The sequence below is a fragment of the Rhyacophila brunnea genome, unplaced genomic scaffold (assembly GCF_057557595.1).
Source record: "Rhyacophila brunnea isolate RB1 unplaced genomic scaffold, BYU_Rbru_1.0 scaffold_5, whole genome shotgun sequence".
Lineage (NCBI taxonomy): Eukaryota > Metazoa > Arthropoda > Insecta > Trichoptera > Rhyacophilidae > Rhyacophila > Rhyacophila brunnea.
Genome location: NW_028233170.1, coordinates 28,767,963 through 28,784,138, shown reverse-complemented (window position 1 = coordinate 28,784,138; position 16,176 = coordinate 28,767,963). Strand labels below are relative to the sequence as shown.

Here is a 16,176-nt window from a genome sequence, read left to right as displayed (position 1 = left end):
GGTGATTTGGGAAAAGCTTTCCACGAATAATTTTTTCCACATCGATATCGACGAGCCTGGTACGGATGATACTAATCGTAGAGCTAATATTTTACTCTTCTAAATAATCTGCCATTTCTTTTGTACCTTTCTTTTGCACGCTCTGAAAATTTGAGTTTAAATTGATCGCATTCGGCTGACGCGCGCTGGCATGGGTGAAACTGTAATTTAGCCGTTTGGATAAAATATAACTGGGAATTGTGGCCATTGTACAAATGAAAGCGCGCGTCTGGCCGATTTGAGGTACTAACATTGGTTTGGGGCTTGCACGCGGTGCGGCACAGGAGCCAAGGGCAGCAACTCGCACGGCGTGCTGCACAAGCGGAGTCTGCCGCCCGCCCCTGCCACTCCCATCCCCGACCTGCGCAGCGGCCTGCACACCCCGCCGCCCGCCTCGCATCACCAACACCAACCCTTCACAGGTGACCTAACGATCCCACTCTCATTGCGACTGACACCTCAAAAACTCTTCTGCGAATTGTCTTATTTGTTTGTGCTCATTAACAGCCTATGAATGATTCTGCTAACAGGATCAAATTTTCTTCCTGAAACTTAAAATAGGGTTTATTCTCCACTAAGGTCCCTAAGTATATACTTATGTAAAAAAGTGGGCGGTATGCATTTGGAATGGGGAAAAAGTGAAGGTAATATTAATAATTAAGATGTGTTCCCATTCCTAGTAACACACAAGACCACTTATTTAAATAAGTATGTCTATGCATAAGGTCCTAACTTTGCATTTTCATCGTCTTTCAAAATATTGTTTGACAAATACTCCACAAATATATTATATCATTATTCAAATTATTGAATTTAAAGCCAGTCATTCTTGTGTCTCCAAAACAAATTCAATAAAAAGGAGCTATATGGTGGCCTGGTATCAAGACCGTCCATCTCTGAAGCCGTGGGTCACGGGTTCGATCCCGTGGCTGGCAAAAATGCATGTTGTTTTTCAATGTGTATTTTATCCAGTGCAAGGACTCAGTGGATTGGGTGATTGGTTACAACCAACCATTCATTGTAAAAAAAGTCTACTTTGATTGGCCTAAGACATTTTTCATTGTTTTTAAATTCCATTTTCATAATAAACCGCCCACTTGTTTGTGGAATCATGTTTCATATAGATTTTCATATTATTCTGTTCATTTTCATTTTATTGTATTTTTTACATACAACCTTCATAAATTTTGCATGTTTCTATATAAAATAATTTTCTATTACAATAGTCACTGAGTGGGAGAAAAATCCATTTAATCAATACTAACATTAATATTAACCTATGACAATATTATGTAGTTTAGATATAATTGGTTTTGGTTTTTGTATTTTTTGTTTATTGTGTGTCGAAATGATATGTTAGTATCTGAATGCATCCATAAGTCTTCCTCTTTCCTGAGATAAAAACTTTGACAATCTCCATAGCTTACAAGTAGGTTACTAAACTAAATCAATGTGCCTACTTACAAATAGCACGGAAACCTTTGTTTCATAATATTATTGATTTAAAAGCACAATTTTTAAATGAATGCAATCAATATCCAGCAACTAGGGTGCATACTCATTAATGTTTAATGCTCATTTTCTTCTTCGTCTCATCAATATTTTCGTTGAATGTCATATAAATCAATACCTTTAATATGTATCTAATTATTTGATTGCTTTCTCTTAAATTCCAAAGTTTATGTATCACAGATTAAACATCCTTGTCCATGTCCACAATATATTTTTACGCTATGTTGTTCATTTGTCCTTAAAATTGCAATCTATAAACTTTCTCTATGACATTGTGTCATTGTCAATACATACTGAGAAAATCCTTTCGCAATTCAATGATATTTTGATTTTCAGAACTTGAATGTCTCTTGTCAAATGACAATTGGAACAATATTATGTCTACTATCTATACAAGAAATTAAACAATAGGGAATTTTTCACATAGTGATAGTATCTATGTATAAATAATCTCGATTAGTTGATTTTTATCAATTGATAATGCTAAGAAAATTACGAAATGAAAAATTATTATTTTTGTATAAACAATTCATAAGATTTTAGGCTTTTCGCAATAACATACGTTTTTATGTTGAAAATCTGTTTCAATGAACGATGAAACGTCTCCAATATCATTGTGAAACTCATTCATATCATGTAGAATTTTTCATGTATTTCTATAGAATCCATTCAGATGTCAGTGTATATAATTTATTTATTTGCTGATAACATAATCAATAATTAGGTAAGGGGATTTATCATCATGATACTTATTCAAACCAAGATGTTGACATTACCTAGCTTAGTATTGGATGTGAAATAGCGCAAGCGGCGAGCCAAAAGAGTGAAAGGGAGAACTACGTTTCACCGTATTTTCCAAACGGCCGTTGAGAAGAGGTAAAAATCTTTTCGTTGGCGAAACGGTGAACAAGTATTGGACTGGTTGTTGGGAACCACATACTCAGTTTTTCGTGTAATTATCTTATTGCATTCTTGCATATCTTATTGCATAAGTTGTCATTTTTATATAAAAAAGTAATAGTTTACACATTAACCTTTATATATTAACTAAAAATATGAAATTATATCAAAGTTTGTTAAGTTCGGCGATGAATATTTTAGGTTATTTTTCAAAATTTGTGAAATATTTTGACAGGTGATTTTTGGAGTGATTGTTTAAGTGATGTATCAGGTTTTCGTTGTTTTTTAATCACGGTATTACCTTCCCTAAAAAAATATTTTTTCAGAAATGGCTAATTCTGTAAAAGAAACAGAAGAATGTTGAATTTAATGTGTCTTCTGAAACCTATTACGAAATCAAACAAAGTAACAAAATGAAAGTCTGATTCATCAGAAAAATTCCTGAATGATTTAAAGTTATCAATCATGCCTCCACTTCAATTCACCTTGATAACCAAAATATAAGTACCCAAAATAAAGACAAAAAACAAAAAAATACCAAAAAACAAGGTAATACTTTAGATTTTGGTGCAGTGCTCTACCCCACATCCTAAAAATTGTATGAACATCGCACCGGGCGATAATGAACTCTATATAATGTGTGATTGATGCTCAAAAATAAACTAATAATTTTAATAAATTCGATTCAACACTTTGTCAATATCAAAATATCAATGTCAATTCTGTTTCATTTACCAATAAATAATAATATGTTCTTTTATTTTCTTTGTATTTTTCTTATTAACTTACCACTATCACAATATTAACTCCCTTTACCACAATATTACATACCTTACTCCTCCAGTTCAAACAAAATTAATATTATTTTAATAGCTGCTAAATTTACAAATCCTATTTAATGTCTATCACAAAGGTAAAACCCAGGCCTTTAACTCAAATATATTGCATTTCTAATATTATGTTAGTCCACAGTTTCATACTTTGTAAAATCTATCACGGAATTACCTCTCCGTACCTATACTAGTTTTCATCACACCAGAAAATATTTTTTAGAATTCAAACTCGCTTAGAGGTTACATAATATAAACCTCATAAAATAATATATTTTTTTAATTTTTATGATGCAGGGGGGTGGCCCAGAAGTGAGTGAATCAAAATAAATTCAAAATTTATTGCACTGCAGTTTTAAAATTTCCAGCTTATGAATATTGTTGCTTTTTTAAATCGACTCATCTTATGTTATTTCAATTTAATTAAAATTAATATTTTAGCATGGTGTGTGTCTTCACAATGATTATCTACCTATTTCTTTATCAATCAATTTCTTAAAATCATTTTTCGATCATTATTAATTATCAAAAATGTTCACTCATAACAAGTAGGTAGGCATACATTTTGTCTTATTTTTAAAAATATACTTTTTGTAAAATTCAATCATTAATTGAATGATTCCATACTAGAAACTGTAGGTGTGTGTATTAAGTACATATACCTACATTTCCAAAACAGGTTTATAACACATCCAGTAAACCTTAGAAACCATTGCTTTTAACACATCCATCGCGTTAGTAATTTGAATTATTAATTTTTTTGTGTAGGTATTTAGTATTATTTTAAGTGTGCTATTTATTGGTAAATATCAGTAAATTCATGTCAGAAATATTTTGAATAAGTGTGTTTAATTATCCTTAAGTATTACAAAATAAAAAATAGTTATGGGAAAGATTAGATGTTCCAATCTACATGGATAATCCAAACTATAAATTTTACTAACATTAACTCCAAACCCAAAGATTTATGGTGTTCAAATTACACCAATGGGTCTATTCTATACTTATCGAACACTAAAGTGATAAATAGTATCAAACTTAGGATAGGTTTGTATCAAAATATTAGCACTTATTGTAACAATTACACGAAGTTGGTTTTTATTGTTGCAATAAGTGCGATATTTTAACAGCAGCAAGATAGGTGCTGTTAAAATATAGCACTTATTGCAACAATAAAAACCAACTTCGTGTAATTGTTACAATAAGTGCTAATGTTTTGATACAAACCTACCCTAAGTTTGATAATATTTATCACTTTATCACTTTAGCGGTCGATAAGTATAGAATAGACCCACAAGGCTTAATAATTACATCTCAGATAAATATTTAAGAAACATTTGCAAAAAATTAATAACGCAATAATTATTCCTTGATGTTTTGATTCCTCATTGTATGGTCTTTGAGCATTTTCTTCTTTCTATCCTGACTTTTCGAGCTGGTTGCAGATTTCATACTCATCTCCCTTTACAATGAACCCTGAAATAACGTGAAAACATTCGAATGCGAAGGAATAAAAACATTTGATGATGGGCTAACTTTCTGTACAATACAACAATCCAATAATATTCTGCTCCGTTAAAAATGACACCGATGAGAGCGAATTTTACATAATTTAAAAATTGTTTTCTTTGACATCTTCAGTCAGAAATATAAACTACAGGGCTGTATGCCCTTCTGCGGGTCTATTCTATACACAAGGCGATTATCAAATGCTAAAGTGATAAAGTGATAGTATTTATTACATATTTGTATTGAGGTATTATAATTGTTACAATAAGTTAGCCGTCTAAACAGTCAAAACTGTCTTATCTGCTCTAAATTTTATCACAGCCAAGAGAGGTGCTGTTAAAGCAATAATTACAAACCTATTGTAATTCTTACAATACATATACATATATTTTAGCGGTCGATAAGTATAGAATAGACTCACTGGTCATCTTAGTAGCAGAATACATAAAATTAATTATACTTTTTTTTATGATTTAAATATGCTATTTGCTCTCTGCTTTTTATGCTTGCTTTATATTTTCAGTTATGATTTTACTAAAACGCTTAAATTATATTATTCTCTATGAAATATATTATTTAATGTTGCATGAGTAGATACATATTATTATAGTGTGTGCTTTACAAGAGTTGTGACAGGATTAAAATATAAATGATCCTGCCATTATAGTGCGGCGGTGCCTGAGCATCGGCTCTGACAATTTTTAATGATGTGACTGAATTTTTATGAAATTCAAAATTGTGTTTTTGAATTCCCGAAAATAATATGGTTTTTTGTGACATGAGAATTTTTGCATAATTGGGAGGCAATAGTCGTGGATTGATTATAAAAAATAACGTATCTTGACAATTGATTGTGTTGACAAGACATATTCGCATGCTTACAAGCTTATTCATTACAAGCATATTCAAAAAATTATTACCTATCTACTGCAGTATTGGTAATCGATATCGCATTACAGGTAACACACGTTGATTGATGGGGATATGTTTAGGACACGGTTGCGATAAACGATATTTCACAATCAACAGGGGGCAACCAAACTATAATCGATATAAAATATTCTTCTATCTATAAAATATCTAAAATTGTGTATTGTTTAATGGCATAATTTTAGATATTTTATAGATAAATGAATATTATTTGACTATTATCTACTATGGCTTGGATTAGACAAGGTCTAATTGAATTTAAAAAACTTATAAACACCTGCACTATTTATGTCAGATCTTAACAGCCTACCTCCACCCTTCGCCACAGCATTATGATGACTCCTGGCACATGTGAAAATAGATGTGATGCAAAATAAATATTAAAAATCGATCAGCAATATAAAAAATCCGCACTCACCGGATTCACGATGAACGAGGATTATCTGTATTAAATAATAATCGTGTATCAAACTTCTATGTTCACCATAAATAATGTTTAATAATACAGATTAGATCAGGCCTGGGAAAACTACCGCCCGTGGGCCGCGTGCGGCCCACCAAGTGTTTTTGTGGGGCCCGCGAGCTTTAATCGTATTTCTGAAAAAAGTTTCCTTTTTTCTACATTAACGACTTTTTAAAAATAAAATTTGAATATAGATGAATTGCACCGTCGAGAAAAAATCTGCAAATTTTACAATCAACCTACATATCTTACTTACTTATCGTGTCCGGGATCACACCGCACCTTTCCAAAACGTTGCAGCGGAGACCGCCCTGTCATTGGCCTTCAACAGGTCCTCCTCAACACACTCAATCCGAGGGCAAACCAACATATGCTTCGCATCCTGCACCTCCCCACACTCGCATGAGACATCCTCGCCGGTTAAGACACCCCACTTCTTGAGGTTTGTCTTGCACCTTGTGACACCGACTCTTAGTCTGTTCAGTGCCTTCCAGACATCGAAGGGAAGTTCGTGTCCCGGCGAGGGTTCCTCTGTTGGCTCTATCCAAGGATTGCAGAGTCTTTCTTTCCATTTCTGGATACGACTCTCTTCTGGGAGGCAATCCACTTCCGTTGTCCTTTTAAGGAAGCTTTTTCTAGACTTGAGCCTTGAGGTCTCTGCTTGATGTCCATGGAGTGGGTGTCTGGGATCTACATATGTGAACAAACATTTTCAATTATGAATATCAATAAAAACTCTTACTTCAATATAGAATCTCAACTACAAAATAAAAAAAAAGTTGAAAAATGTAAAACAGTTTCATTCTTCTTATTGAATTGTCGGCTATTAGAGAATCATTCATTTTTTTTATATTAAAATTTCCTTTTAATTATAATAAAATAATATATGTCTAAAAATAGTACTATAATAATACTTGAGGAACACTGTTCATTTTATATTCCAAATATGGCCCTTCATTGAAAAAGTTTGCCCAGGCCTGGATTAGATCCTTTTTAATTTTCAATTATTCAAATGTACAGAATTTAAAATGAATTAAACCATTGATTTTTTTCTTTTTATCTCTTCATAAAAATAATGCAGCAACCATGTAGTAAACAAAAAAATATTCAAATCCTGTACTTAAATTTATATGATGTTTATCCTATGTTTCGCCTATGCGAACAATTTTTTGGGAATGAAAAAAACAGCAATTTAAAAATTTTATGAAAAAATTTCATTAGAATCTGATTAAAAAAACTCACGCACCTCTGTTGTAAGATTAAAATATTTTTATCATGAGTAAAGGTGTCTGCGTAATGTGCACAATATGATTTGTTGTGATTTTTGTAGTGAGCCGGTCGCCTTCGGCGTCTCAGATGTGGCGTGGGCGGGGGGGTCAGGGTGGGGGAGGGGCGGCACAGCGGTCTGCATGCTCCACACCCGAGCGGCGTAGCGAGAGCCCTCAGCGCCATCACGATCAGGACGAAAGCTTTGTGGTGCACCGCAGCCGTGCTGTACCAACTCTCAGCTCCGTCATCCGACACAATGATGACAGAGGTACTCTTAAATTTTAACAGGAACAGCGAATAATCCCCCGTATGAACATATTTTATGGGCACACCACGATTTATTTGTCTCGTTCTTTAACAACCCGTGGGTTGTTAACAATTTTAAAAGGAAATTGTGAATACCTTTTTTACCACCAGTTTCGACATATTTTGTTATGGAACAGGGGATCATTCGTAACATAAACACTTATCTTGAGTATTTAACACTATTAACAATCAATACAAATATAGACATAATATATTGAGAGATTTGGATATGTAATATATGGACAATAGGTAAGTTCTCTATAATGAGTAAGTATACTCTCAGAATGACACTTAAACAACAACTGCCTAGACGCGATAGAAGGGATGAATATTGATACCAGATGTAGGTCTCCCACGGGAGACCACCTTAAAGGTACTGACCGAACAACCGACTGTCCCAAAGACAGTCGACACAAGAAATAGCCTATTTCCACTTTAATTTTGCACCACAACCTACTTCAACTTGTCAAAAGCATCACAGTCTACTTCCACCCGGAAAGTTGGAAGCACCGCAGCCTGCGTCCATCCTTCACAACCCTCAGCCAAGAACAGCCTACCTCCACTCAAATTTTGCTAACTTCAAATTCGTCCGCGCTCTCGCCAAAATACAGAGACGCGAAGCTGCCGAAAACGGCCGCTCGAGATAGCGCCGCCACGAGGCAAAGAGATCTGACGGTAAAACAGAGAGGTTCGCTACACACAGACCGACACCAAAAAAACCAAGCCGCCATTACCGGCTTCTTGCTTCGACTGTCAACCTGGAAGGTCTACACGGCGCGAGCCCGGGAAGGTCCAGAAGATCCAGGGAAGTCGGCCCACGAGATATTCGTTAAAATATGCCGCGGCCGCCATGTGTTTTTGTCGCATCTCACGACCAAACAAGCCGCAATTATCTACAACCAGCGATACCGCTGCATCTGTAGCCCACCAAGACGCCAACATCTGTTAAACCTACACCGTGCGTCTCTGTCAACCCTCACTTCTTGGTCATTAGCAGTCACGAGGCCTCCGCTCATAGACAGAAAGGCTGGTCTCAATATATAGGCGGTCTATGACAATAATAGAAAGCGACCCTTGGTATATCACATGTGTGGCGTGTGATGGTACAGTCAGTTACTGGACTTTAACAAAGAGAAATTAGTGTTAACTATTACTTTGAATGTGTATTTAGTTATCAATAACAAATGAACAATTAAGTGAATTCAGTCGTCTCTATTTGACTAATTATCAATAAGAAGTATTGATAAGAGTTTGATATTGGTAGTAAGCTAATAATTATGGAGAGGCAGAGGCTTACAACTACTGTGGGGCTATAACAATTTTAAACGAGTGAATTCTTGATGCAAAATAATTTACAGATTCCATTGAAATTATATAGTCACTGTTTGATGGTGCTTTGTCTGATATAAATAAGCACATATAAATCGATTTTCATTATCGTTAATGATTTTTAATGATGTAATAATTAAACGATTTCACTATCAAGTCACTGCAAATGTTGAAAAAACATTGACAATTGACGCATTGCCACTGATAAATTATTGTAACAAATACATAACATATAATATAAATATTATGCAATCCATGAAATTTGAATGTAATATTTCTTTCTGCATGTTCAGGTGCAAGCGGTGAAGGAACAGGAGCGACGGCAGCAGGACGGCCTTCCAACTGGGAAGAGCAGCGGCGCTCCAGCTATGCGGGGCGGCGGTCGCGGCGCAGCTCCATCACCGCAGCCGACGACTCGCAGCTCACTGTAGAGAACTTTGGAGGCTCACAGGACCGTCTCAACTTTCTCGGCCGCAACCCCGAAAAGGAGCTGGCTACCGTCGGAGCCTCCCATCGGCACTCCTCTCCCAGGAAAATATCCGCACCCGCAGGTCAGTTCTAAGTGTCCCTTATATTTAAAATATTAATCAAACCAATCAAATCATAATGAAAATTGTAGTTGTCAATGGTTCAAAAACCAGATCAATGCAGAATTAAACAAAAATTAAGAAAAGAAATTGATGGTAACCAAAGAAATAAAAGAAAACATAATTTGGAATCCCTGTTGTTACATATTTATACTAACTGCCATTAAATCATTGACTCCCTAATGAAACTAATGAACTAAAGAAGAAAAGGTCTTATAAATACAGATGTGTTTGTATGTTTGAAAAATGAATTCTACTTACATTGCAATAAGTGTGCATATTGCAAATTTGCATTAATGTTTTTGATCTATTCTGCTAACTTATTCAGCTTAATATTCAGGTTCTTTATGGTTTCAGGTTCTTTATGAGTCACAGATGTGTGTCCTTTGTGAGTTAATACCTCAAGTGTTCTGTTTTCAGGTCCCATAGAGCAGACGGTGGCTCTGAGATCGTCGGTCCAGGACGCCCGGGGCTCTATAGATTTATTTTTCAATGACGGTGACAACGTCATGCACTTTCCCAACCGGAAGATGATGGACCCGAGGGATGCGGAAAGGCCAGAAGAGAGTCACGCCCCACCCCCTGACCGCCGACCAAACGATGACGCCTTCCGCTACCCTCAGAACAGAAGTGTCAAAGGCTTCACGGAGGAAGACGAATACTATCACAACAACAACAACACGGAGGATGCCCCGGACGGCGATATCACCAACTCTAAAATGTCCAGCTTCGCCGACTTGACCAAGTTCAGAAGTAATGGAGATCAGTCAGGTGAAAGAAAACAAAATTAAATGAAATTTACCTATTGTTCTTAGACGACATTACTGAATGAGAAATATGCTTACTCTTGTGTAAATCGATTGTGACAAAACATATTAATCAAAACCCTCCCTATAAGACAGCCTAAATATGTATATGAAAATGAAACTAAAAGAAGGTTAACATTTAAATTAGAGATCGATAACTATAATTTGAAACGTGACCTTGGCACGCATGTCGAGATATTAGTATCGTTGTGTATTAAGAGCTATTAATTCTTCAAACTGCCGCACCTCATGTTATAGTTATCAGTATAGACTGAAAACAAATAGTTTTGTATTGCGGTTTGCGGACTATACATTCTATTAAATTTTGAGTACAGTCCGGTACTCCAAACATGAGGTCTCTAAAAATAATGCTGTAATAAGTCTGGCATCATCCTGCCTTTCTTATATAGTCTATTAATTTCGAATACTGTTTGTGTTCTCAGGTGTTCAACTGGTTTATATGCACAGAGAAGAGAACAGTGCACCGCAGACAATTGGAAACAAAATGAATCACGCCGAAGTGGGCAACGGAGAGAAGAAAATGACTTCATTTGGAGCCTTGCCCAATGCCAACACGACTACCTGGCAACAGCAATCAATGCACATTGACCAGCATCATTCCAGTGAGCCTGACATATTATAATTGTTTTTTACAGAAACATCAAACAGAAAATATAAAATTATTGATATACTTGACACTGGTTGGGAATCATTGTGTCATAATGTGCTATTTAAAATATGTTGAGATACAGACCGATACAGAATTAATACTATCAAAATGAGACAGTACGGTACATTCTTTTACGAGTTATTACCGCATGTAACTATTGTTTTTTTTCTTTCATGTCATTTCGGACTCATTGCAGGGTCCCATTCTCAAGAGATATTTTTGTGAAGATTATTAGAATATGGTGACAGGGAATGTCGCTCACAGTAAAGGATGCTAGCCGAAATCTATATTGAGACCTGTTTTGCCACACGAGACTTCTGTCGATCCTAATAATATTTTTAGTGATTTGCTATATTTCAATGGCTTCTTTTCTTATACCTTGCATGAGAAAAATCTCTGTCAACTCAATGAAGGCTAAACAATAAGGAAAAGTGAACTTAGAGAAAAAGAATCTCATTGAGTTTTTCAAGTAATGTGATTATGTGCACATCGGAGATCTTTCAGGTTGGGTGATGGTAGATTTTATGGCCCCTGATGTATACAATAATTTATGACCGCTTTACCAGTTTCTTCTGACAATGTTATAATAATTTGAAGTGAGTAAACCGTTTTGATGTAATAGATGGCGACGGCAACCAGCCCCTGTGCCAAGAGATCCCCATGAACAATGGAAACGCGATGGCCGTCCAGCTGAACAACATTCGCATGAAGCTGGAAGAGAAGAGGAGACGGATCGAGCACGAGAAGAAGCGGATGGAGATGGCGCTCAGCCGGCAGCGACAGCAGGTGGGCCAGCAGGCTTTCCTGCAGGCCGTTACCAAGGTATCGCACACCTTCTTTTACCCTCTTAGTAGTCTTGCACACATTGTTTAACTCCTGAACAATTCCTGGTTATAATTGCAACGGTGAACGGTAAGGTCTGTACAATTCATTTTGTTTGTTGGTGGAGTTTATTGTTGTGTTTAATGTGTACCACTTTTTAGCTGTACTTGTACGTATACCACTCCCCATTTTGATCTTTGGTTTGGGACTATTGTATCTGATACTTGTAACTTATTACTGTTTGGGGGTTTGAATACTTATGTTTGCACCTAAATAAGTTTCTATTATCCGTGAGAAGGCAATATTGTCCTAGTGCATTAATCACGAGTGGTCATTTTTTAGCTTGCAGTTCTGGTGAGTGATTGTCTGTACTATCCGAAAACATTACGCTTTTATCATTCAATGGATAATTCAACATTAAATTTAGTAGTTTTGGCCAATTTATGAATTCTATCTTACATTAAATTCAATTATCATCTATCACTCAGATCACTCATTTATTGATAATTCGCCGTTTATTTTTAGGACCATTTTTTCATTTTAATACTTACCCAATTATTGAATAAAGAGCTGTTTTTAAAATATATTCTGTATTACTACAATATCCAGTAAATAAATTGCCTAGTATCAAAAGTGGATACTGATGTACATAATATATTGTATCTTCCTTGTTTTTCAATCACTGCAATGGAGAATTAATTTCATTAGAGTTTTATGGGACTTCATGTCAGCCATTTGTGATGTGTGATGAGGATTTTGGACAGAATACATAGTAAGGTTTCATCCATTTTTAATAATAGGCAGTTTGGAATTTGTTAGTAAAATGCATGAAGGATTTTCTAATATAAAAAATTTAAATATAAATAGATATTTGTGTAAATTCTAATTCATTCTATATTATTTTGTAGTGAAACATTGAAGTGATTGTCTTTGTCTCGCAGAAATATTTGTGGCCGAATCCAATTATTGGGTGCATTAAAGCGATTTCACTTTTCATGCATAGAGAAAGTGATGACCGTTTTTATCACACTGATTTATGTGCTATAAGCGAATGCTTTCACTCACTACTTTTGATAAATTATTATTTCATTACAAATTATTTATCACCCCGCTAAATATCTTGCCAACATTTTTCATAGTTTTTAAATTTTAATTTGTGTATTTTCACTCTACAAAAGGGCCTACAAAAAAAATATATTGCCAAAAATCTGGCTAATGTTAAGAAAGCATAGATTTCAAATAGTATTAATTCAACCATTACATCTTGATGCAAAGTAGTGAATATTTCCTTATTTTTCTACAAGCCTAAGAGCCAGGCCACACCGGGCGACTGTGGTCTCTCGGGCGACTTGCAGGCAACCAGAGAGGCAGCCAATAAATTATAATGAAGAATGTACACACAGTATGCAAAAAAAAACGTTCTCTCCGCGGCGTGGCTGCCCGGCACCCGCGACTGATCGCCCGACGCCCAGTGTGGCAGCGCTCAATACATAGCTATATGTTTTCATACATCGCTACCAATCGCGAGACCAGACCGAGCGCAAGAACGAGATTTTACTGATCGCCCGACCAGGTGTGGCATGGTCCATATAACTGCATACATCGGTCTGGTCTCGGCGACTGGTGTCGAGTCTGAAGTCGCCCGGTGTGGCCCGGCTCTAAGAAGCAGTGTTGCCAGCTGTCATTCACAAAAATATGCTTGATTGGGTAATAGAAAAAAATGCTATATTTTGACAAAATTAAAGAAAATACGTCATAACTATTCACATTGTTTTTACGAGAGCAAAGATTGAAGAAAAATGTTATTTTACAATTAATTAATAAAAATAGTTAAATAGTTACGAAATTTGGTCACCACAATGTTTTTACCTGTTTTCGGAGTTGGAAATTGCAGATTTATCACCTTACGCCAAATACTATTTTTGGAAGCTTGATGCTTATCCAAAAATATTAGATCTGGCAAGAAAGACACTAATTTGGCAACGCTGCTAAGAATATTATAAAAGCAATTCTATTTCTTGTCTTTGAACCGTATGCTTAATTTAATTCAATAAATAATGTGTAGAATATAAAGTGATTTAATTATAAATCTGGGCACATTTTATACTAGCCTATCACATATCTATTTAAACCTTTGTGCATTTTTTTGTCATAGATTTCTTGTTTATTATCTTTGAATTATACAAAAAAAATTAGCCAACCGACCTTTGCAGTAGTGCTTCAGAGAGAATAGTGCTTTCAGCATCTGTTTAATTGATTTCATTTAGAAAGTATTGCTTTTTTACATACTCCATCATTTCACTCCGGCTTTGAAGCACAGGGGTGGCCCAAGATTGCACCATTTCACTCAATCAGCCATAGGCTATAACTTACAAAAATATTTTTGACATGAACGCTCCGCAGGTAAATCTTGAACCAGGCAAGGGGTTAATTAATGTAGTCTGAAAGGTAGAGGGAATCATTTTAAATTTTCGATTGCAAAAGCATTCAACGAGAGGGAGGGGTGCACTGCAATTTGACAAAGCGGAAAGCATGAAGATTTGTGGCTTATTGTTTTTAACGGATATTTGAAAAGGTGAAGGGTTGCATTGTTCCGGGCTTGTGGTTTCAGAATAAGGGTAGTGTAGTAAAGTCTCCGTCGGGGTCCGGCGGGATTGTGGGCCCGTGTGAGGGTACGGCGGAAGAGGAGTCTCCCACCCCCCGCAGCGTGTCGGCGCCCCTCGCTGCTGCCGACGCCGCCGCTAAGCCCGAGCGGCCCGTCACTTTACAGGTTTCACTCTCTACTACTCTCTTATATTGCATGTTATTTACTGTAGTCTTCTCAACTAACTAACAGACCTCTATTTCTGATTCCCGGAAATATCTTACGATGATCGAAAGTTGCAAAACACTTTCATATTTAGTTTTTTTTTTAGAAAGTTTGGGCTGTTTATTTGTATGTTAATCTTAGTCTAATGTGGTAAAAGTCTGTTAATATAACCTCTACTCTGTACAGGCTCATATGCTGAACTTAGTGCAAGAATAGTCTTTTGAATTTACAGTAAATGGTTTTACAAGGAGATGATAGTAATTTTTGTATAATAAAATTCAAGTTCAATATAAGTTTTTGTTGATTCAATCTGTGATTTTTTTAATTATGCGCTTAATTTTGAATGTACAGTAATTTTGTGCAAAGCCAATTATGATGAAAAATATAATATGTAAGACTGTTGTATAATGTAATCGTTATGAACAGTTAATTTATTCGGTTAATTTTACACAGTGTCGGCTCTTTCGATCAGTTAACGACCGACTGTGACGAGTGACTGACTTTAACAGCATTTTTTTTTTCTCTACATGTTTCACCTGAAGCATTTGCAGCAATCCGTCGAATGAAATTCTGTGTAATATTTTTAGTGTTCTGTGGACCTTTCAAAAGATGTAGGAAAAATAACCTGTTTGAAAAATGTGTTTTTGTGGGGGCTTCCTGCAGTCCATGTTTAAAGATGTTCGCACGGTAAATTGTTACGAATATTTCTCTGGCATATTTTGAATGCAGTTCTCTTGAATAATATGGGTTGTGTGGCACTAGGACATCTCGACGGACGCTCAGACCGTGGAGAACAAATGGATGGACCAGGACGGGCTGCCCTTCGTGGAGACGCGTCGCACCCCCGACCTGGACGGCATGGCGCTCGAGGACTACCACCACTCCATCGCAAAGTGAGTTTTCACTTTTTTTTACCTGCATGGAAGATTTACCGAATATTTAAATCTTTATTGTACTTCTGACCGACCGATCACAATAATTTTTAATTGTCACTCATAAGTATAGTGCGACTTCTATATTTTAGCTGACACATAACAATATATATCGTCTGTGACAGTGATGCACATTCGTAAGGTTAATTTATTTATTTTCTATTGTTTGCATGCCAGACAAGGGTGCATGTGCAACGAATTATAATATATCCTCTCTCAAATCGACATGTTATATAATTTGGGTCAATGCAGAATGGCTTCACGTCAGCGGTAGTGGGGACTCTTACTCTGAAGTGAAAAATACTGTTTATTTGATACACACTCATCGTCATATGTGCCAGATGTGATTACATTGTGTGACAATCATAAAAAATGGTTTTTACGTGTGAAATTTTCCATATACTAAATTTCATTGGGATGGCACGATGGGTTGTGGGCTGTGTACTACTGTTCTATGATAAAT

At 35.8% G+C, this 16,176-nt stretch overlaps 1 protein-coding gene and 1 long non-coding RNA gene across 16 annotated transcripts in view; one reads left to right on the top strand and one right to left on the bottom strand.

Annotated features, from left to right (window-relative positions):
* Nucleotides 1–16,176, bottom strand: part of LOC147066254 (uncharacterized) — a 102,419-nt gene that overhangs the window by 42,900 nt on the left and 43,343 nt on the right. Inside the window, exon 2 of the long non-coding RNA XR_015071627.1 lies at nucleotides 12,735–12,864. This is a non-coding gene — a long non-coding RNA (uncharacterized LOC147066254). The remainder of the gene's footprint in view (nucleotides 1–12,734; nucleotides 12,865–16,176) is intronic.
* Nucleotides 1–16,176, top strand: part of Patronin (calmodulin-regulated spectrin-associated protein patronin) — a 103,314-nt gene that overhangs the window by 71,670 nt on the left and 15,468 nt on the right. For 12 of the 15 annotated variants that reach the window (XM_085955695.1, XM_085955689.1, XM_085955703.1 and 9 more), the window contains exons 7-14: nucleotides 324–461; nucleotides 7,514–7,720; nucleotides 9,381–9,638; nucleotides 10,095–10,445; nucleotides 10,924–11,103; nucleotides 11,773–11,972; nucleotides 14,584–14,742; nucleotides 15,544–15,674. In XM_085955695.1, the coding sequence (XP_085811821.1) occupies nucleotides 324–461; nucleotides 7,514–7,720; nucleotides 9,381–9,638; nucleotides 10,095–10,445; nucleotides 10,924–11,103; nucleotides 11,773–11,972; nucleotides 14,584–14,742; nucleotides 15,544–15,674 (1,624 nt within the window). The remainder of the gene's footprint in view (nucleotides 1–323; nucleotides 462–7,513; nucleotides 7,721–9,380; nucleotides 9,639–10,094; nucleotides 10,446–10,923; nucleotides 11,104–11,772; nucleotides 11,973–14,583; nucleotides 14,743–15,543; nucleotides 15,675–16,176) is intronic. The other 3 variants (XM_085955696.1, XM_085955693.1, XM_085955694.1) reach the window with 2 other exon arrangements.